The 21,508-nt window shown below is 35.6% G+C and overlaps 8 protein-coding genes across 8 annotated transcripts; 5 read left to right on the forward strand and 3 right to left on the reverse strand. All coding sequences in view use genetic code 12, as the record gives it.

Moving 5' to 3' along the window:
• Nucleotides 1–598: 598 nt before the first annotated feature.
• Nucleotides 599–3,493, forward strand: DASC09_005790 (COPII subunit; the record flags this gene model as incomplete). The annotated part of the gene is made up of 1 exon (XM_064994182.1): nucleotides 599–3,493. One exon carries the CDS (start codon nucleotides 599–601, stop codon nucleotides 3,491–3,493), a length of 2,895 nt encoding a protein of 964 aa, XP_064850254.1.
• Nucleotides 3,494–3,888: 395 nt separating this feature from the next.
• On the forward strand, nucleotides 3,889–5,034 carry RML2 (mitochondrial 54S ribosomal protein uL2m RML2; the record flags this gene model as incomplete). The annotated part of the gene is made up of 1 exon (XM_064994183.1): nucleotides 3,889–5,034. The coding sequence occupies one exon, from the start codon at nucleotides 3,889–3,891 to the stop codon at nucleotides 5,032–5,034; it is 1,146 nt and encodes a 381-aa protein (XP_064850255.1).
• A 328-nt stretch (nucleotides 5,035–5,362) lies between these two features.
• PLP2 (Plp2p) lies at nucleotides 5,363–6,118 on the forward strand (the record flags this gene model as incomplete). The annotated part of the gene is made up of 1 exon (XM_064994184.1): nucleotides 5,363–6,118. One exon carries the CDS (start codon nucleotides 5,363–5,365, stop codon nucleotides 6,116–6,118), a length of 756 nt encoding a protein of 251 aa, XP_064850256.1.
• Nucleotides 6,119–6,306: 188 nt separating this feature from the next.
• NIC96 (linker nucleoporin NIC96) lies at nucleotides 6,307–9,165 on the reverse strand (the record flags this gene model as incomplete). Its single annotated transcript, XM_064994185.1, has 1 exon — nucleotides 6,307–9,165. The coding sequence occupies one exon, from the start codon at nucleotides 9,163–9,165 to the stop codon at nucleotides 6,307–6,309; it is 2,859 nt and encodes a 952-aa protein (XP_064850257.1).
• Nucleotides 9,166–9,629: 464 nt separating this feature from the next.
• On the forward strand, nucleotides 9,630–11,189 carry ANR2 (Anr2p; the record flags this gene model as incomplete). The annotated part of the gene is made up of 1 exon (XM_064994186.1): nucleotides 9,630–11,189. One exon carries the CDS (start codon nucleotides 9,630–9,632, stop codon nucleotides 11,187–11,189), a length of 1,560 nt encoding a protein of 519 aa, XP_064850258.1.
• Nucleotides 11,190–11,399: 210 nt separating this feature from the next.
• On the reverse strand, nucleotides 11,400–12,440 carry VMA6 (H(+)-transporting V0 sector ATPase subunit d; the record flags this gene model as incomplete). The annotated part of the gene is made up of 1 exon (XM_064994187.1): nucleotides 11,400–12,440. The coding sequence occupies one exon, from the start codon at nucleotides 12,438–12,440 to the stop codon at nucleotides 11,400–11,402; it is 1,041 nt and encodes a 346-aa protein (XP_064850259.1).
• Nucleotides 12,441–12,668: 228 nt separating this feature from the next.
• Nucleotides 12,669–14,108, forward strand: DASC09_005850 (Golgi transport complex subunit COG8; the record flags this gene model as incomplete). The annotated part of the gene is made up of 1 exon (XM_064994188.1): nucleotides 12,669–14,108. One exon carries the CDS (start codon nucleotides 12,669–12,671, stop codon nucleotides 14,106–14,108), a length of 1,440 nt encoding a protein of 479 aa, XP_064850260.1.
• A 2,465-nt stretch (nucleotides 14,109–16,573) lies between these two features.
• Nucleotides 16,574–20,161, reverse strand: DASC09_005860 (Sap190 protein; the record flags this gene model as incomplete). The annotated part of the gene is made up of 1 exon (XM_064994189.1): nucleotides 16,574–20,161. One exon carries the CDS (start codon nucleotides 20,159–20,161, stop codon nucleotides 16,574–16,576), a length of 3,588 nt encoding a protein of 1,195 aa, XP_064850261.1.
• Between the last annotated feature and the right edge of the window lie 1,347 nt (nucleotides 20,162–21,508).

Below are 21,508 nucleotides of genomic sequence, written 5' to 3' on the forward strand. Positions count from 1 at the left end.
ATTATTAATCTCCTAAATGACAAAGCAACAATTCTTTTGCATGTAATCTTGAGATAAATCTACTTCTGATGAGACCCATGTGAATAGATACAAGAAGTGTAATATCTACATAAGTTTCATGAGAAATAATAAATCACCCATCTCAATACAGCTCAGTTTATGAAAGCCTGCCAAGCCAGCCCCTAGAAAGCCTTACGACTGTTCCATCAAAAGAAACGAGTCATAACAGAAGCTTTTCTAGTCTCTTCTTATTCATACTTTCTATATATATATAAACATAAATTGGAAACCTTCCAGAAAAACTGAGCTTGACTCACACTCGGACTTTAGAACATACAAGGAAATAATAGTATTGAAGGGGAAAGGTTGATCCCTACCAAATGGGTTGATCAAATAAAAAACTATAGCTTGTTTTAGAGAGTGATGATGTTTTGTGTGTAACCCGCTTGTGGGCGCTCTTACTACGGCCGGGTGCCACTAAAAATTTGGGAGGGCAGCGGTGAAATTAACAACTCACTGATTTGACTTGAATGTTTAATTGGGCTGAAAAAAGTTGATCTCGTGTTGGCCAACCACTTATTTTGTCAATTATATAACCATGTCCCACAAGAGAAGAGCGTACCCAAAAACTGGGTATGATTACCAACAACAAGCACCAGCTTTCCAACCTCAATATGGCGCTGCTGGCGTACCTCCTGCCGCTAGCGGCGTGGGTTACTCTGGCCAACCTACCAATCCTGCTTACGGTGGAGCCCCAGCTGGTCCAAGTGTGATCACTCCAGCTGGTACCCCGGGGTATCCAGGTGCTGCTGCTGGTACTCCTAATGCTCCAGGCGGGGTCTCATATTTTCAACCGGCCGGTGGCGTACAACAGCCAGCTTACGGAGCAAATGTCGACCAAGCTACTCAAGCATTCCAACAAATGAATATCGGTGGAGCAGCTGGTTCTCCTTACGGTGGTATTCCTCCTGCTGCTGGTGCTCCAGCTCAACAACAATACTCCGATAACCAACCACAACCTATTGGTGGGTTTGGTTTCCAAGGAGCTCCTGTTGGGGTTGGATCTAACAATCAATTATATCCAACCGATTTATTGAGAGAATTGCCTCCACCAATCAGTGATTTGTCCTTGCCTCCACCTCCAATTGTTTTACCACAAAATGCTTCGGTCACTCAAAATCCAGAATCAAATGCCAGTTATGAATATTTTAGATCAACCATGAATTCTATTCCAACCACCAACTCTTTATTAAAGAAAACCAAATTGCCATTGGCCGTTGTGGTTAGACCATACATAAGTTTGCACGATTCTGAAAAGCCTATACCGGTTGTTTCTGACACATTAATTTCTCGTTGTCGTCGTTGTCGTTCCTACATCAATCCATTTATCTCATTTGTCGAAAGTGGCAGAAGATGGAGATGTAATTTCTGTAATTTGTTGAACGATACTCCAACTGGCTTCGATTATAATGGAGCCACTGGTCAACAATTAAACAGATTTGAAAGAAGTGAATTGAACTACGGGGTGGTTGACTTTGTTGCGCCATCTGAATATATGGTTAGGCCTCCTCAACCGTTAGTATACGTGTTTGTGTTAGAAGTTACTAAACAAGCAGTTGCCTCCGGCTTATTAGCTACTGCTGCCAGAACCATTTTGGAAAGTTTAGATAGAATTCCAAATAAGGACGGTAGAACCAGAATTGCCATCATGGCCGTCGATTCTTCTTTGCATTTCTTCAACATTCCAAACTCAAAAGAAAAGACCGACACTGAAGGTGGTGAAAAAGAAGGAGAAGACGAAGAGGAAGAAGAAGAATCTGAACCAGAAATGCTTGTTGTTTCTGATTTGGAAGAACCATTTTTGCCTATTCCTGAAGGGTTATTGGTTAATTTAAGCCAGGCGCGTTCGAATGTCGAAAAATTATTGAATAACATGAATAACATGTTTATCCAAAACAACGAGATCAAGTTCGCGTTAGGTCCTGCTTTAAAATCAGCTCACAAGTTGGTTCAGTCCTTAGGTGGTAAAATTGTGGTTGTTTCTTCTACTTTACCAAATGTTGGCCTCGGTCAATTGAAGGTCAGAGATGAAGAATCTGTTACCGGTAAACCAAAGGAAGCCTCAGCTTTATTGACTAGTGCGAACGCTTTCTACAAGTCATTTGCTGTTGAGTGTAATAAATCACAAGTGACTGTGGATATGTTCTTGGCTTCATCAAGTTATCAAGATGTTGCTTCCTTGTCCAATTTGCCAAGATATACCGCTGGTCAAACACATTTCTACCCAGCTTGGTCTGCAGCCAAGGAAGAAGATGTCACAAAATTCTCAAAAGAATTGTCTGCTCACTTGTCTATGGATATCAGTCTTGAAGCTGTCTTGAGAGTTAGAGGTTCAAATGGTCTTAGAATGTCTGCATTCTACGGTAATTTCTTCAACAGATCAAGTGATTTGTGTTCTTTCCCAACTTTCCCAAGAGACCAATCTTACGTCATTGAAATGTCTATTGAAGAACATATCACTAAGCCAACTGTTGCTTTACAAGCTGCTGTCTTACATACTACCTCTTTTGGTGAAAGAAGAATCAGAGTGTTGACTTTGACCATCCCAACCACCGTAAATATCAATGAAGTCTATGCGTCTGCCGATCAATTGGCAATCGCCAGCTACTACACCCATAAGGCTGTCGAAAAGGTATTATCGTCATCCTTACAGGACGCAAGAGATTTGTTGAACAAATATTTGTTGGATATTTTGACCGTCTACAAAAAGGAATTGGTATCTGGTAATTATGGTACTGCATCTCCTTTACAGCTATCCACAAATCTCAAGATGTTGCCATTATTGTTGCACTCTTTGCAAAAACATATTGGTTTAAGAACTGGTAGAGTTCCATCTGACCACAGATCTGCAGGCTTGAACTTGTTGTCATCTGCTCCAATTCCAAAATTGATTAAAAGCATTTACCCAACCATTTACTCTTTACATGATATGCCAGATGAGGCTGGTTTGCCTGCTGTTGTTGAAGACGGTGAAACCGCTACTAGTGGTGAAATTGTCATGCCTGCCGGAATCAACGACACTGCCTCTTCCTTGCAAAGCTATGGTTTGTACTTGATCGATAACTCCAGTGAATTGTTCTTGTGGGTTGGTGGTGATGCCGTTCCTCAATTGACTGAAGATGTCTTTGGTATTCCAGACATATACCAAATCGCTATCGGCAAGACCGAGTTACCGGTTGTTGAAGGTTCAGAATTCAACGAAAGAATAAGAAATATTATTGGTAAAATCAGAGAAGACTTTTCTTCTATTACTTGGCAAAACTTGTACGTTGTTAGAGGCGGTTCTGCTAGTGAACCAGTCAACCAAGCTAATGCCAGAGAACTTGTGGCTTTGAGAATGTGGGCCTTGAGTGAATTGGTTGAAGATAGATCTAACAACACCGCTAGTTACAGAGAATTCTTGGGCTCAATGAGAGAAAAGATTGCTAATTAGGCATTATTATTATTTTTTGATGTTGGTCTTTAACTTCTCGTGTGTATCATTGTTACTCTTTTTTTTGATTTTTATTTCCACAGTTTTATAAAAGAATATTTTTTTTTTTTACCAGCTTCCCTATTATTGTTTAATATTTTTTTCTTTCTATCACTTTTTCTGTTGAAAGTAAAATAAGACAGTTAATAAAAGACCACAATTTGTTTCCATAAATGATAATGACAATTGGCGATTTTGGTAAGGGACATTGTACTCTCCGCGCTGGTGGTATACTTCAGCTACACCGGGTAAACGTTCTCGTGCACAAAAAATTTCCCATTTTTCTCCAACAAAGTGAAAATTCATTAGCCGATCAATCAAGTTGGGCCTTTTTGGAAAACTATATATCACTGAAGATGTTCAGATTAGCCAGTTCTATTGCAGGCTTGACTGGTCTCGGCAGACTCACAGGCTTGCAAGCACAGCTGCTGCTCGTGAGATGTCTCGCCACCACGGTCGATGCTCCACCTGCTGAGAGCATAAACGTCCAAACCATCAAGATTGTTCCTGATACCACCGATTTGACTGAATTGGAAAGACAGGACAGAATCATCCAAGAAAAAAGGAACAACGGGAAACTTATCAAGATGAGAAAATACAAGCCAGTTTCTCCAGGTATCAGATGGTACAGAGCCCCAATTTTTGAACATCTTTGGAAGGGCAAACCATACAGACCTTTGACGACCCCAAAGAAACAAAATGGTGGTAGAAACCACTCGGGTAAGATTACTGTTAGACATAGAGGTGGTGGGCATAAAAGAAGAGTGAGAATACTTGATTTCCAAAGATCTGAACCGGGTCCAGCTGAAATTTTGAGAATCGAGTACGATCCGAACAGAACCTCTCACGTCGCGTTGATTAAGCATAAAAACTCTGGAAACATATCGTATATTCTTGCGCCAGATGGCTCGAGAAGTGGTGATATCATTGAATCTTTTAGAGCCGGTATTCCAAAAGAATTGATGGAAGAAATGGGTGGGAAGATTGATCCTGCTATTTTGTCTACTAGAACATGTCAAAAGGGTAACTGTTTGCCAATTGATATGATTCCAATTGGTGCTATCGTTCATAGTATTGGTGCTAGCAAAATTGGTCCAGCTAAATTCTGTAGAGCCGCTGGGTCTTATGGGAGAGTCATGCAAAAATTGCCTGACAAGAAGAGAGCCATCATCAAGTTGAAATCTGGTGAACTTAGATACGTTGCTTTGGATTCCTGTGCTACTTTGGGTGTTGTGTCTAATGTTGAACACAGACATTTGAAATTGGGTAAAGCTGGTAGATCAAGATGGAGAGGTTGGAGACCAACCGTTCGTGGTCTTGCCATGAACAAATGTGACCATCCTCATGGTGGTGGTAGAGGTAAGAAGAAGTCTCACAAGTTGACTGTTTCTCCATGGGGTCAATTGGCCAAGGGTTACAAGACCAGAAGAGGTAAGAATATCAACACAATGAAGGTTAAGGACAGACCAAGAGGTAAGGAAAAGAGAAGAGCCGGTGGCTAGAGATTCTCACGGTTGTTACTTTTTTTTTTATTATTATTATTATTCTTGGGGGTGGTTCCCCCTTCCATTTTTCCACTATTGTATATATATATATGAATTTTTAGGTTTGTATATAATAATCCTAAACATTAAGTATTCTGATTTCCATATCTTTGTAGATGTTTTGTGGTAGAAACCAATAGCATTTTAATGTTGTGAAATTTTTTGATCTTACCCGTTCCATGATTGCCTGCGCCTAATTTTTTTCCACAATCAACCACCTCAACGATAACCATAACCATATCTCCAAAGTTTTCACATTTGGTGTTGGAAAAAAAAATAGTTAAAGATGCAAGTGGAAGTCGACCCAACAGAAGATACCGAATGGAATGACATCCTTAGAGCCAAGGGGATTATTCCTGAAAGACCACCCTCACCAACTCAGCAATTGGAAGACGCCCTTCAGGAGGCGGTGCAAAAAGCCCATGACAATAGATTGGAAAACAAGAACTTCGATGAATTAGAAGAACTTGAAGACGAAGAAGACGAAGACTTCTTGAACATTTATAAGCAGAAACGGTATGCGGAAATCAAGAAATTAACGGAAAAGTCCAAGTTTGGATCAGTCTACCCAATTTCCAAAACCGAGTACCAAGAAGAAATCACCGACGCCAGTGAGGATACGTTTGTGTTCGCTCATCTATCCTTAAGCTCCAAATTGCAATCGAGGCTTTTATCGGACCTATTCATCCAGCTCGCCAACAAGTTCAGAGAGTTGAAGTTTGTGGAAATCCCCGGTGCCAGAGCCATTGAAAACTACCCAGAATCAAATTGTCCTACATTATTGATCTATCACAAGAAACAGGTTATCAAACAATACATAACATTGGTGCAGCTTGGTGGGAATGCCACTAAGTTGGCAGACTTGGAAAATGTTCTTGTGGAAATCGAGGCCGTTAAGCACAGCGATGAACGGCTATTGATGAATCAAGAAGATGATGATTTGAAAGAAGCTTATAGATTAAGGTTTGTCAAGAAATCTATAAGAGACTCCGAAAACAAAAATAATAATGATGATGATGACGATGATGATTTTTTTGATTAGATTGTTTGTTTACTTTTTATTTATTTAATCCACATTTTACTTTACATGACTTACGTTATTGTCATTCATTATTCGTTTACAGTAGGCCAAATAATTCGCAACAGATAATACTTCAATTCCATAATGAAATAAAACGTAATCTATTTAATTTAATTCACATATTATTTAAGAAAAAATAGCGAATCCGTTCATTTATAAACTAACTCCAAAGATGTTAATTTGATGTATACTTCCTTTGGCATTTTGTACTGTATCATCCCAGCAAATACCATAATCTGCTTAGCAATTTCTTCTAACTCGTTAACCTGGGCTAATCTAACATTATTGAAAAACTGGCTTTGATCAGATTTGCTGATCAATTGATTGATACAATTCATAGCAATCAACAACAAATTACCCACATTCTTCATCAAGTTGTAATCCAATTGTTGTTGATTGATCTCTTGACACTTCATTCTTATAGAGGTTAAATTCTCCTTAGTCAGAATTGGGATTAAATCTAGTTCTTTTATCAAACCCAATGTAGTTTCATAGTTTCCACTGACAAAAGTCTCTTTAATTTTAGCGATATCCAATAACTTCTTCAAAATTTCTCTGGAGCTAGAAGAAATTTCTAATGAAGATGGGCTTAATTCATAGGTCTTCAAAAGTTTTTCACCTATTTCAATAGGAGAGCATTCCTGTTCGTTTGTTTCTTTGGAAATAGGTTGGAATATGTCAGTACTGCTCAACAAGTCACCCAACAATCTATTGATTATCTTGATAACTTGGTCATGATTTTCTGATAATTGGTATAATAACAAACTATCATAGACTCTGCCTTCTTCGCCAATTCTCTTGGCAGCTTGTTCAATGATTTCGTAAAGATATGAACTCTTATCTGATTTATTGATGGTTCCGGATTTTTCATCCTTTTCATTTTCAACATACAATAACTGTTGACGATTTTCAATTCTTCCTGGATATCTAGTACCATCTTTATTAATAGTACCCAATAATATGCTGAATTCCTTAGTCTCAATAACCAATTCCCTTATGGCCTCAAGACTCAACTTGTAATATTTATTATTTCCAGCAAGGTTAATCAACAAAAGATATTCTAGAGCAACAATTGTGTCTGAGACTCTAAAACTTCTTGTGTAGTAACCAATTAATCTTGCGTAATTTATTTCATACAATCCATTTTCGTTAGTTGCCGTTAATTCATTTGCATTATTTCCGTTCTTTTTGATGATAGAGTCATAATCACTCATCCTCAAAAGGCCATAGTATGCCAATCCAATGGCCAAATGAACTGCCTCAAGTTCACCAATTGAGAAAGCATATTTAACTGCCAACTCAAATAAGCCACCAAGCAATAAAACGTGGATATATGTTGGAAAATTAGAGCTGCCATTGAAGTAAGCAGCACCATATTGAATTAAGTTCTTTTGGAAATCAAACAAAGTATAGGATTCATACTTGGAGAGTTCCAAATAATCTTGGTTTCTTTCATTGATTAACATAAAATTAGTCCATAACCAATCTTCAGTACTGGCAAAAATCTTTGGAATAGACTTCTTGCTCAAATCACACTTACCAATGATTTTGTAGACAGCATATCTGTAAGGATCAACCAAGTCATTGTTCTTGATATTTGTATTGAACTCTTGTTGAATCGAGTTTTGTAATGATGTAGATAATGAGTGGTTTCCAAGACTATTTTCATCCTTTGTAGAAACAATAAAGCTCTTCAAGTATGTAACAAAATTCGAATCAATTTTCTTAAAAATGGAAGCGCTCTCTTCAGCAACTTCAAGAGCTTCTGTATAGCAGCCAGCTCTGATTAAGTAGAAGATTAACGCCCAGATTGGGACATCGTTAACCATCAACAAACTTCTCTTGATTTCTTCTTTTTCAAACAATCTTTTTTTCTGCGACTTGACATAATATTTGATTTTATTCAAATGAATTGGCAAACCATTTTCCATTTCATCCGTGCTAGCACCAGAATTATCATCGCTGTTCACTCTTTTGCGGTAGATGACATCTACGTGCTTCAAAAACTGGCTCTCAAGGTACTTGATACTATTCTTGATGATTTTGCCTCTTAAGTTGGCCGAATTCTTACTCTTGAAATCATTGTATTGGTCAAAGTAAGAATTTTGAGGCTCCGATTTGTCAATCAATCCATTCAAGATTTTCCAGCATTCATTTATTTGCCTTGTACGGCTGTCGGTGGCATCTTTTGTGGCATCATAAAAATTATTGATAATGTGCACAGGTTTGAGCTGTTGACGAGAGTTATTCAATTCATAGATAATGACAGCAAATTTTTCAAATTTTTCTCTCATTGATATACTATTAACATTCGTAAGCTTGGTATCCTTTGGTAGATCGCTAAAATCACCACCACCTAATCTTGGTCCTAGTACTGAATGACCAATAGTTGACTTACCCCAGTTGGCAAATTGCAGAGTTGAATTTTCAGACTCAACATTGGCAGAAGAAGAGCTTGAGGATACAGAAAACATTTTTGGAAGTGAAGAAGCTTTGGTCTTTTCCCCTTTGGAAGATTTCAAGTACTTTGAACCAAAGCCAAAAGATTCATAAATTTCTTGTTTACGTTTTCTCCAATCCATGGTGATGTTTTGGTTGATGAAAATATCAAAATCTCTTGATGCAGTGGTTAAGGATTGCTCGATGGCTGCCAAAATATTTTCCTCTTTCTTGTTGTTCAAATGACTGTCAAAGTCAACACCATTGTGACTTGGGACTATGGAATTCTCTAACGAGTTCTGTAACTCGACTGATTTGATCTCTGATTCAAGATCCTCAATAACTATCCCACTTCCAGCCAACAAATAATGCGCTTTAGTGAAGTTAGCCTCTTTTTCTGACTTGGAGGTCCTTAAATCATGAATTCTTTTCTTCAATTCTTTCGATCCCAATTCAATAGACCCAATGTCGGATGACCCTGTAGGCAAGTTCTTTGAGGATTCCACTAAATCCTTGACGGCGCTAGACCATTTCGAAAAAGACTTGAAATTCTGCTGGTCTTTTATCATCTTTGGCCCAACAGTTTCTAGTAATTAGTTGCTATTTAACGATCGTTTGAAAGAATTCGTTCTTTTGTTGTTTTTGTTTCTTCTTCATTTCTGTATTTTTTTTTTCAATAAAGGCTGTTACCCGGAATGATATTCATCACTCCTTTGTGGGTGTGCTGCTCTGTGTATGCACATCACAAAGACTAATATAAATATATATAAGTGGCTTTAAGTATCATAGTGATAGTCTCTCTGGTCATTATTTCCTTCCTCTTCTTCTTTCTGCCAAAAAAAAGGGTTTCTTTCTCTTAATGTGTCAAAAAACTCATCCAGCATCCTGATTTCTGCATAATTATACTTACAGCACAGAAATTTCTATTCCGATTTAAATAGAAATTATTTAGCAGCTCCTCCATCCATTAGGGATTCCGCAGTAACAATAATAATAAAAATAATATAAATAATAATAACATTAGCAGAGAATCATGTCATTGGATCCTGTTTTATTCATCACAAAATTCGATGTCACTAAAGGTTATTCGTCAGTGTATCAATCAAGTTCTTCAATTCATGATAATTTAGAATATAAATCTCTTCCTTCTGGCTTACACCAATCTAGGTTTGATATTATTCGTTTCTTGCATTCAGGTTATAATGGAATAGCCATTTTCAGACAGAATGGTATGAACAAGGACATTGATTCAAATGATCGTCAAACAATCAAAATGTACTCGCTAGGGTTGCTTTATAAGGATGATGAGCCAAAGTATTTGAAGCGGGCACTTGAACAATTCGACGCCATTTTAAGCAAATTCATTGATGATGAAACCATAAATGAAAATGTTTTCATCGAAGAATCTAAAGAAATGTTTCAACGATACTTGAAGGATTCTAAAAGTGTATCGAATGGAGCACCAATTAATCACGATATCAGTGATGATTCTTTTGCAACAACATTCAACCACGCTGGTCCTTTCGTGTATGACTTGTGGAGATATATGCTAAATAACAAGAGAATTCTAATCAAAAATCATTTTGATAGAGCTGGAGTATTACTGAATGACAATATAATCAATTTAAACACTGCCTTAATCAGGAACCTAGGCCAGGTGATACATCATTCATCAGAAACTTTCAAACTGAAGGAGCAAATTCAAACCTCAGAAATCCTATACAATATTTCGTTACAAGATATTGATACCCTTGAAGAGCTTAGTAAATCAAAATCTGGATACCTAGCTTGCACCTCAGATGATGTTATTTTCACAAGAATGAATTTGTTTGACTATATGGTAGAGTTTGATCATTTAACCAAAAAGCCTATTCTTAAAAAAAATATTTATGATCGCAATTCTAAAACCCACTCTTTCAAAGAGATCAAATTCTCAAACGTTGACTTGAATAGTTTTATTAAATTGCAGACAGGCATGGATTTTGAGTTATTCAGATCAATGTTTGATGAATGGAAACTTTCTGCCGATAACTCGTGGGCCTCATTACTAAACTCATGGATTTATGGAGTCCCTAAATCTCTTTCGAATGTTAATAATTACGGGATAATAGATGAAAATAAGTCATTTGAAGATATCAAAAAGAATGTTGGCTCAGCTGCTTCAAATGCGACCAGCGAAAGTACTACGGCCTCATCTGCTAGTAAAAAAGGTAAATTGTTGAACAAAGAGTTGGTATTAGCTCATTTTGACGTAATTTTGTCTCATTACTGTGACACTATAAACGACATTATCAAAAACGACGATCAAGACTATGAAAGTCAAAGACATGGAGGCGAGGGTTCTTATGACAGCGAAGTTGACGAGTTTTTCGGCAATGACGAAAATGATGGTCTAGTGAGTACAAAATTGGATGATAATGGGCTACCAATAATTGAGCTAACCTTATCTGATATTCATCAACTATATTTGAATCCTTTCGCAGCTGATGATAAACAGTTTGTTTGTGAATTTGTGAAAAATAACTTCAAACGGACTGTATCGATTACTAGCTTTGCTGGCTTGTCATGGCAAATATTTTCTTGCTGTGGGTAATTTTCTATGAGTCTCAACTGTCAATTGTTTTCTATGTATACTCGCTTTATACTAAATGCTACAAGAATCATAAAGTTTACCTATATTTAAAAATTTGTAAATTAATCAATTCAAAGTACTACCAAAACAAAGAAAAAAGGAACAGAAATAAAAATTGAGGAAGGGAGAGGAGCAAAATAAGAATAAAAATAAATTAATACTAATAGAAAATTAGTTGACACAAATGTAATTATTAATACGTTCCTTTTGGTTTTGAGCAATACATTCAGCAAGCCAGGTAATATTTCTAACTTCTTGTTCTCTAGATTTGACCCAAGCCCATATGGTACTAACGGTAAACTGTTGACAGAAGGCGTCAGCACATAATTCCATCTCTAATTGATAGAAGTGATCTTCCAAAGTCTTGTCTCCGTTAAGATTGTCAAAAAAACCTCTGTAATCGATAACGGTTTCAACAACTGATCTAATCTGTTCAAAATCTTCAGCACTGGCCAACATTGTTATGCCTGCAGGATATAATTTACCAAATTGAGGTAATAACTTCATTTTGTCTTCAGTGGACAATTCCAACTCAAAAGAGTTTAATGCAATATTTATGGATCTTCTGTCAGCTTCAAATTCCAACAAAGTTTTCATTGTTTCATTAGCTGGGTATGGCAATTCTCTTTGGGTAAACTCATAAAAGTCTTCCAAATAGGCCTTATAAAGAGTGTTTCTAATAATTTCAATGTTTAAGTCATCCAAGTCATCAGCACTCAAACAGTCTTTGAAGTATGGCGCCAAAGGAGTATCAATCAATACCGAAGTATATAAAGAGTCGATATCGGTAGCAACACTCAAAGCTGGCAAAGTGTCAAACCATCCCAATGGATGACATCTTTCCAATATTTCACTTCTATCTCTTTCGTGGATAGTACCGGTGATCATCAATGCAACGTTATCAATCATGTAACCATAAGTAATGTAGTCCATGAATTTGGCTAAAGGCTCAACTGATTGATTCCTGATGTAGTTAAATTGATCATACAATTTACTAGATGCCTTTTCTTGAATTATTGAGGTGGATAAAGGTGATGGGACATTAGCCAAGAAGTTACCATAATCAGTAGAAGATAATTGCAACTTCAAGTCATCAAGAGTATCACATTGAGTTAAATTGGCATATTGAGCCTGAGTCAAAAGACCATTTCGGTAACCCCTGACTAAGCCTTCGATGTAACCGAAATCGACATTGAAAAATAATCCCTCCATAGCGAAACAACGACTAACAGATAGATTTATACCTGGTTAAGTCTCTAGGTGTTTATCAATTTTCTCACTTTTCAATTTCACACAAAAAATGCTGGAGCCTGTACCCAGGGCTTCTGTGCAAAAAGTCCAAACTGTTAAACTTGGCTTTGCATATTTGGAAGGTGATTGAATGATATATATCAACAATAGATTCCACTGTCGTCAAAGGGTATCAGATCTTCAATTATAATGACAACCCTAGGAAGTGACTATTCAAACTCACAGTTATTGCTTGACACTTTGAACTCCGATTTTCCTAAGGAAGTGTCTGGATTGATTAACAACAACGAATCATTTAAAGAATTATCATTGAAATATTTAAATGACTTATTTGACAGTGATTCCAAAATATTGAGCAATGATAAAAACTCTGAGGATCAAATTAGTTTTTTGGTCAATGAAATCGCTGAATTAGACAGTGCACAAAGCTCTATTGAAGACAAGTTGAAAAAAACGGTGGTGAATTCAAGTAATGATATCGTTGAATCGAGATTTCAGTTAAACAACATATTGGTAGACTTTGAGTCAGATTTCAACTTGCAATTGACTGATGTTAATAATTCATTAGAATTAGCTTTGGATATACAAGCTTCCGATGAGAACCTGCTGAATCATAAAATTAACTTTGAAACTCTCAAATCAATACGGAAAAATCTTGAAACAAAATCATCACTGTCGACAATACTTTCCAAAATTGATTTGATCATGGATATTTTAGAGCTCCCTTCTTTGGCTGGCGCCTGTGTCAAGGCAGGTTATTATCATGAAACTTTGGAAATAAGCAGCTATACCAGACGATTATCAATCAGATACCCAGATGTTAACGTTATTAAGAAGATTGAAAATGGAGTGAAAGCAGAAATTGAAGTGATGTTGGTCGGGCTTTTGAAATTGCTAAAAACAGATTTAAAACAATCTAACATTGTGAAGATAATATCATACTTGAAAAGAATCTACCCGTTCAACTCAACAAACCAAAAAGTGATTGGAGGTACTATAATTGGAGACGGCTCTGAAAATCTGAGTTCGCTACTTGATGGTGCGCTAATGGAAATAAATTCGGGGTCAATGTTACGCAGGATCTATTTTCAATCAAGGTATCAGTTCATTATTAATGAGTTGGATGTTCTACAACCATTGAAGAACCATTCTGTGGAAAAGTATTTGAAAAGAGTAGTGGAATTGATCAGAGAACACTGTTATACTTCAATTCTTACTTATCAATCTCTCTTCTCGGAAGATGATGAATATTATCCATCAACTGCTAAGGGGGCTACCGACACCAGCAACGAAGAAAGTGAAGATGAAAAAGACACATTCAATGATAATGATGAACTTATTCATGATTTCATAAAACATATAATCCAAAAATTAATTGAATTATTACAGGCGAACTTGCCACTAGTCAAGGAACGACAAGCCAAAGACTCTTTAATTTTGCAGATAATATATTGCTCACAAAGTTTAGGGAGAGTCGGAGGTGATTTTAGCAGTTTGATATTAATGTTTTTAAGGAAGAATATGGTAGCATCATCAAATGGAGATTGCAGTGGTACTATCAGTGAGGCAGATTGGTTCAGAATCCTCAAAAAACAAAGAGCATTGATTAAAAACTTGAATAATGTATAGTTTATAATTCAAATTAAGTATACATCCTGATACTTGATCGAACTCATGCTTGGCCTTTACCTTTATGTAAAAAAAAAAAAAAAATTCTTCCTCTGTAACATATTTCATAGTTTGAGCAATCCAAATCCAACAGAATTAATTTCGGTGGAGGAGAAATTAGCATTATTTTTGATTATCTCTCTGACTTTTTGCCGTAACTCTTTTTTTTTCATTTATTCAATCCATTTTTGAATTTTATTGTTTTCTTGAATCACTTATCTGCTTATCTTAATATTGAAGTATTGCATCAAAGGAATGGATATTCCTATTTTTACATAACCATTCTATGAATTACTAGAATTAAGATTTCGTAGCTGGATTCTATTTCATCTTTCATTTTCGTGTTGAATAACAATTCAACTCCTGCAATTTGTGCATTTCAGGTTGTAGCGAGCTACACAAAAATCACCCCACAGGACCATCATTCAATAATTGACACTTGCACGATCTACTTTCTTTAATGAAGGGTAGTTTCATTCCTTTAGAAGGAATTCGGTTCCTTTCAAGACCCGCGTCTTTATTCCTGAATCATCGAGTGGATACAACAATCAATATTAAAGTACGTATTGAAAATAGAAAGACGTAAGACACCTCTCTCTCTATTTATATCTTCAGAAAATACATAAGCAGACATTGCAAAAAATGTGAATTGTGGTAACAATTTTCTTAAAATATTCTACAATTTTCAAAAACAATCTACATTAATTGCATATTTTTAAATTATAAATGTAAGAGATGATTCTTTGTAATACTGCTGATCTAAGCGAGGAAGAATATTTAGTAAATTTTATTTAATTGTGACAGCTTGCGACTGTTGCAGTACCATACCCTCGTGTTAACCAAGTAATCAATGGTCCTTACTGGTAATCATACACGTAATCGATAAACGATGACTTTTAAGGATATGTGAGAGAATCAATGAGGCATATTCCATTCCATAGAGATCGCACAAATTTCATATATTGGAATATCCGAATGGAACTTTCAGTTGAGAATCTACTATTCAAGGATCCAGTTTTCTTAAAGCCCATACTCTATTTTTTTTTAACAAAAAAAAGAAGAAAAAAGAAAAGATAACAACTAAATAATCATAACTATATTAAGCAACAAATATACAATCCAAAAATAACTTCTCATATTTGCCAGATTAATCGATAAATCAATTCCTCTATGGTCGCATCCAATGATGGAAAACAGGTGTTATCAACGAGCCACGAGACTTGCTTCTGAATAACACTTGATGAAACTTCAATAATAAGAAAATATCCTTATTGTTTTTATGATTATGCTTTGATAAACCACATTATTTATTATTATGTTATAGCTTTTTGTCGCTTTAATTATTTATTGGGCCTAACCACACTATTATTACTTTTTATTACCATTTAAAGTCTTGAAAATCCCTCGATAAGTATCCCATATATTCTAGATATAAAAGCCTAATTTTATATACTAAAATTAACTCGAATAATACGTTTCTCGCCAATATATAATGTAAATGAAAGAGTATAGAAATCTATATACCAAAACGGCGGATCGTGTAATTTTAAATACATCAAATGAAAGTGATTAATCTCTATATTATACGAGTCCGTGATAGTTTAGTGGCTAGAATCCCCGCTTGTCGCGCGGGGGACCGGGGTTCAATTCCCCGTCGCGGAGGTTTCTTTTTTTATTTCCTCATATTTTATCATTATCTTCTCAACACTGCTAGTTGAGATCTTTTGTCAATTATATGAACTTCATTCCCATTTTCTTTTTTTTTTTAATTGAAAACATTACAATCTATATACTTTCATTCAATGTAAGTACTTCCCATTCTGTGTATGCACTGTTATTCAATAAACATCACCAAGGTTTGGCAATCGATTGCCAATCACAATAAATTTTCCAATTTTTGTGAAAATTGGTGAGCATCATTTTTCATCTACTACCTCATTAGGTTATAAAGAAAAATAATATATATTAGCAGGGAATACTTAGCAAATTCATATTGAAAAAATAAAATAGATAAAAAAAAGTAGGAAGAAAAAAAAAAGAAAGAGAGAAATTAAAAAAAAAAAAAAAAAAGCCCCAAAATCAGAAGTAATAAAGAGAGAAAATATGATAAATTAAACTATAATTTATAGCAAAAAAAGACAAATCGTATAATGAAAATGTAGTAGGGTATTGGCGAGCTTCTTCATTCTTGTTCAACGACAAGAAAAAAAAACAACAACAATAGAAACTAGATAGAGCAAGAAAAACAAAATATCGAATTCATAATAATCAGAACAATCATCACATTTTTTTTTGTTAATATTTTTTTATTTTTTTGTTGTTTTTTTTTTTTAAAAAGAAGTTTTTGTAATTTTTTTTTTATGTTTCTCATTTTTTTTTTAATAATTCCAAATCAAATTGACGTTAATATACATTCATAGTACACATCAATGTTCAACTGCACTTCCGCCAGTATTGTTATGAATATAGTTGGCCATGGTTAACAATCTTTTCTGCTCATCGTCGTTCCAGCTCATATCGCCCTTACTTTTGCTTCTGCTTAACCCATAAGTTTCATCATCATCATCAATATCAACATCATCATCCACGTCCAAGTCTTCCAAGTCTTCATCTTCCATGGACTTATCAGCGTCATTTTCGGTGGTATGAGAGATGATACTTGAATACAGATAAAGATCCTTGTTGTTGTTAGCATAATTGTTTCCGTCATCATTTGGATCAATATATTCATCATCATCATCGGCATCACCGACATCACCATCTCTATCACCATTGATATCATTACCGGAATTGTATTCCGATTTATCCAAATAATGCCACTTATATTGATCATTTTTGGAAATATCTGTATCACCTAGAATGGCATCCGACCCACTGATTAGTTCATGTTCTTTATCGCTGTTGATGGATTCGTGATTATAGTCATCGTCTTTATCTAAATTATCATAGTAGAACGCTTGAGAAGTTTCGGTTCTTGCATCGGAAGCTTGGTGATTACCAGTATCATGAGTAAATTCATCATCGTTGTTGTCAACTTCGTGATCGCCATTAGAATTGTTCCCATGATATTCATCGTCATCATCATCATCGTCTTCTTCGTCATCATCATCATCATCATCATCATCGTCATCATTATCGTTCTCTTGTTGAATATGGCCATTTTCTTTGTCGTCTATATCATTATTATCGGCATCGTTTGAATCATCAACAATTTCATAGTCATCAGTCAAGCTTCCTCCTCCAAGAACAGAATTGAATTGCTCTCTTGTTTCAATCAATATGTTATTAACATAATTATTCCATTCTTCACCATTATTGACAAATTCATATTCTTTATCCAAATTTTCTTGACCTTCAAGTGGTTCCCAGAATAAATTCTTCAAATTGCTAAACGATAAGAACTTGACGATTTCTTCACTAATCAATGTTAAATGACCCATATACCCCAATCTCAACGATCTGTTCAATTTTTCGTATTTCTCGGAAAATTCATACCCTCGGAGAATTTTCTCCAAAATGAACCCTCTTTGTTTCAAAAACAAATTGATGATCAAATACTTGTTGAAGCCAACGTCAATTGAACCATTCAAGATTTGTTGAATGATATCGTACACAACATTGTGCAAGAAGTTATTCCAAGGGAACTTGAAGAAGAAATCAATGATGATCAAAATAATGTTCGAGTCCTGTAATGCGATTTTCAATTGATCTCCCACCACAAACTTATCACGAATGCTTTTCTCTTCGGCATCGTAATACTGACGATCTTTGACGCGGAATTCATTCTTGTAGGAATCAGCTTGAATTAAATCACCAAAATCAAAAGTAAATTCATCACCTGCAATCTTAGTATCCAATTCATCCTCGCTACTGACTTGGTCAGATAAATCAATTTCGTAGACCGTATCACTGTCATCATCATTATCATTTTCGGAATCTTCATCATCGGTGATAGTATCATTATCGTCATCCAACATGGTGTCTTCATCATCAGAGTCAGTGTTGGTCACTTCAGAATCACTGTCATCATCCGATTCGGATTCAATGACCCCTTCCTTAGATTTAATGTTCTTATTCACCTTGGCTCTCTTGTTCTTGTTATGTTCCGAACGAATAGACTTCACAGAAGCACTGTCTTTGGCTTCATCGTTAATACTCAATCTATTGATGTTAGACACGATTTCATGGCTATGATCATCCTTGATGATTTCGTCTTCGGAATCAGTAGCATCGACCCAGACATTTTCACTAATTGGCAAAGTGTCGTTTTCGATATACCCAGCCAAACGCTCATCTCCATTCAATTTAAGTTCTTGCAAATAATTTTGTCTAACTTCATCAAACATTTCAAATTCTGATTTCAACACTTTAGCACGCTCGATATCACGTTCCTTGACCATCTTTTCTCCCGTGGCCTCATTTAATAGAGCCATGTTAGAACAATGCAATAATTCCGCCACCAATTCACAAATCTTGAATCTTTCAAAGCCCAAAGGTTCAATTTTTTTACCAAAGCTGGTATCGACCTTAGTTTTTTGATGATTGTCCAAAGGATGCTGAATACTTCCATGAAGTAGCATCTTTTTGAAACGTTTGATGTTTCTCGAAAACACTTTGACCAAATTACCTAAATAAATAGGATCTCTCAATTGTGGAGGATGGGTTTCAATGGTAATAAATAACACCTGGAAAACATCGTAATCAGAATTATTCTTACGAATAATTTCAATGACAATACCAACCCCGTTGGATAAAGAATTGCCACCACAAAGCATGTTGTTGACCAACTTTTTGACCATTTTCTTGGAAACCAACTGTCTCGTCAACTCATTAGGGCCAATGAGCGAGTTGTCAGCGGCACCATTACCATCTTGACCACTAGCAGAGTTGCCGGAGATCGTGATGAAGGCCTTGAGAAAGTCACCAGCAGAGGTTTGAATGGCGTTATCGTACTTTGGTTTAAGGAAGTTAATCAATTTTGGAATAAATTTCTGACGCTTCAATAATAGAATGATACCATTCGAATTGTTGGACTTGTCAGTGGAAATCAACTTCAACAAGAAATCCATAAGCTGTGGATTGTTGATGTGATTGAAGAATCGGTTTGTCAAGTTTCTTTCATGATTTATTATATACGATACCAATTCTTCCAATTTCATATCCAACAAATGCTCATTGATTTTCGAGAAAAAGGTTGATTTCATCATAGACAACGGCTTTTGCGAGTCAAGGATCGTCCAAAGTTTAATAAGAAGTCTTGGGTAATTGATGAACGCGTCAGTGATCGACCAAATGTCAGAAGACAAAATCTCTGCCGCTACTTGGCAACGACGGGAATAGATCTCCTCGGGACCATCATTGAGATCCTCATTTTCATCATCGTCGTCGTCATTAGTACCATCTAAATGGTAGTAAGAGTTGCTATCAAGGAAAGAAGAAAGGGAATTATCATCCATGGTTGAGGATTCAGACCTGTGAGGAGTCACATTACCATCTGACTCCGATGGAGAAGACAGCGATGACGAGCTGTATTCGTTAGCATTTTCACTTTCCTGTTCTTTAACAACAACAGTATCAGCATCATTTTCTTTTATCTCATTGTCGGCTTGGGTATCAAGGGTCTCATCGCCACTGTTGTCATTTTCACGGTTTTTCAAACTCTCCTTTTTCTTTTTCTCCTGCCTAGCCTTTAATTTATTATATTCGTCGAAATCAAGGATCACAAGCTCCACTAATCGATTTAAGATTTTGAAATTCTTCAAAAAGTCAATCAATCTGGTGTTGGAACTCAACAATTCTTGCAAAATATCCTGCTGATCTAACAATTTATCCAACACCTCAATATCTGAATCTTCTTCGATTTCTTCTATAGTCATTTGTAATGTTTTATCCTGGTCTTCCACCGAGGGGTGATAATTCAATTCTCTGGCTTCGTCGGAAATATCGTCGAGCAATTTATTGATCGCTGACATCACCTGGTAATCATTACCAAATCTCCAGAATGCCCCCGACATTTTGCAATCGTCAAAGCCACTAAACGCAATACTGATCTATATCAAAATACTCAAGACGAATGTGGTTTGATCTGGCTCAAATATTTTGTGTGAGCAGAGAAAAATACTTGCTAAAAACAGAATTATCAGCAAACACAGAAATTCCTCTTCTGAAATGAGAATAATAATCTAAGAAGAACAACTTCTGATTTGCTTATTTGAGGATATACTCCAAACTTTCAACAAGCAAATACTTCTAACAAGAGCTGTTAACCTCTCCGTTATTTCTCGTATGTGTACCACAACTAATGTCCCGAACTTTCGAAAGTTGAGTGGGGATAATCAATCATCCAAGGAAACAATGTTGTTGAATGCAAAGGAAAAAAAATTAAAAAAAAAAAAAAAAAAAAAAAAAAAAAAAAAAAAAAAAAAAAAAAATAAAAAAAAAAAAATATTCAGACACAAGAATAAAGTTCCAGAGTTTCCAAATGAACTCGTGAAGAAGTAATTTTGCTAATTGCTAGCAGATATGGGTGAAAACAAATGATAATTTCTGTATTTCTGGCGATGAGATGGGGTGGATTTTCTGGTTTTTGGTCGTCAAAAATTTTTTCTGGTCGTCAGTTCGTCGGCTTCGATGCCGCCCTGGCTGCACAACCAACCGGTCGATGGGCAAACTGACTAATAATTTTGCAACCTGAACCATTTGCACGGATCCTGTGTGTGGAGAACAAACAAGTAGACATTCATTCCAAGTTTTTCAGTGGTGGTCGTACAAAAATAATGAGAAAGATTAGAAAAACAAAAAGACAAGGAAAAAAAAATCGGTCAGTTTTGCTTTGAAGTAAAATAATAGGTTTGTGAAAAAAAATGGTGATCGAAAAGAAATTGAAAGAAACTGAATGAACAATAGTAACAAAAAAGAAGTGATTGAAGTGAAGCAAAGAACAAATAATAATAATTTTTTTTTTCTTGCATTAAATACAGGGAACAATAAACATGATCTTATCAATAAAGAAATGGCACTGGATAAGGCGTTGATATGGTGCAATTGACTTCAGATCCTAATTCCTTCAAACAGAACAGAACAAAACAAAACAAAACTAAACAAAAAGAAAATAACACGAGGATCAGAGAAAAAAAAAAGCTTTATAGACAGTCCTTGATGATATTAAAAACAAAATGTAACAATGAACAGCGTGATGTAAATCTCACAAGAACCTAATGAATAATATGTTGCAAACAGGAAAACATAAAACGAAATTTGTCCCCAAAAATAATAATGTGAATTAGACGTCCTTAATCAAAATTAATCCAAGAAATAAAAAAATATATATATACAAGGAAATAGATAATAATCCATACTCT

The sequence above is a fragment of the Saccharomycopsis crataegensis genome (genome assembly GCF_037102585.1).
Source record: "Saccharomycopsis crataegensis DNA, jcf7180000000072, whole genome shotgun sequence".
Lineage (NCBI taxonomy): Eukaryota > Fungi > Ascomycota > Saccharomycetes > Ascoideales > Saccharomycopsidaceae > Saccharomycopsis > Saccharomycopsis crataegensis.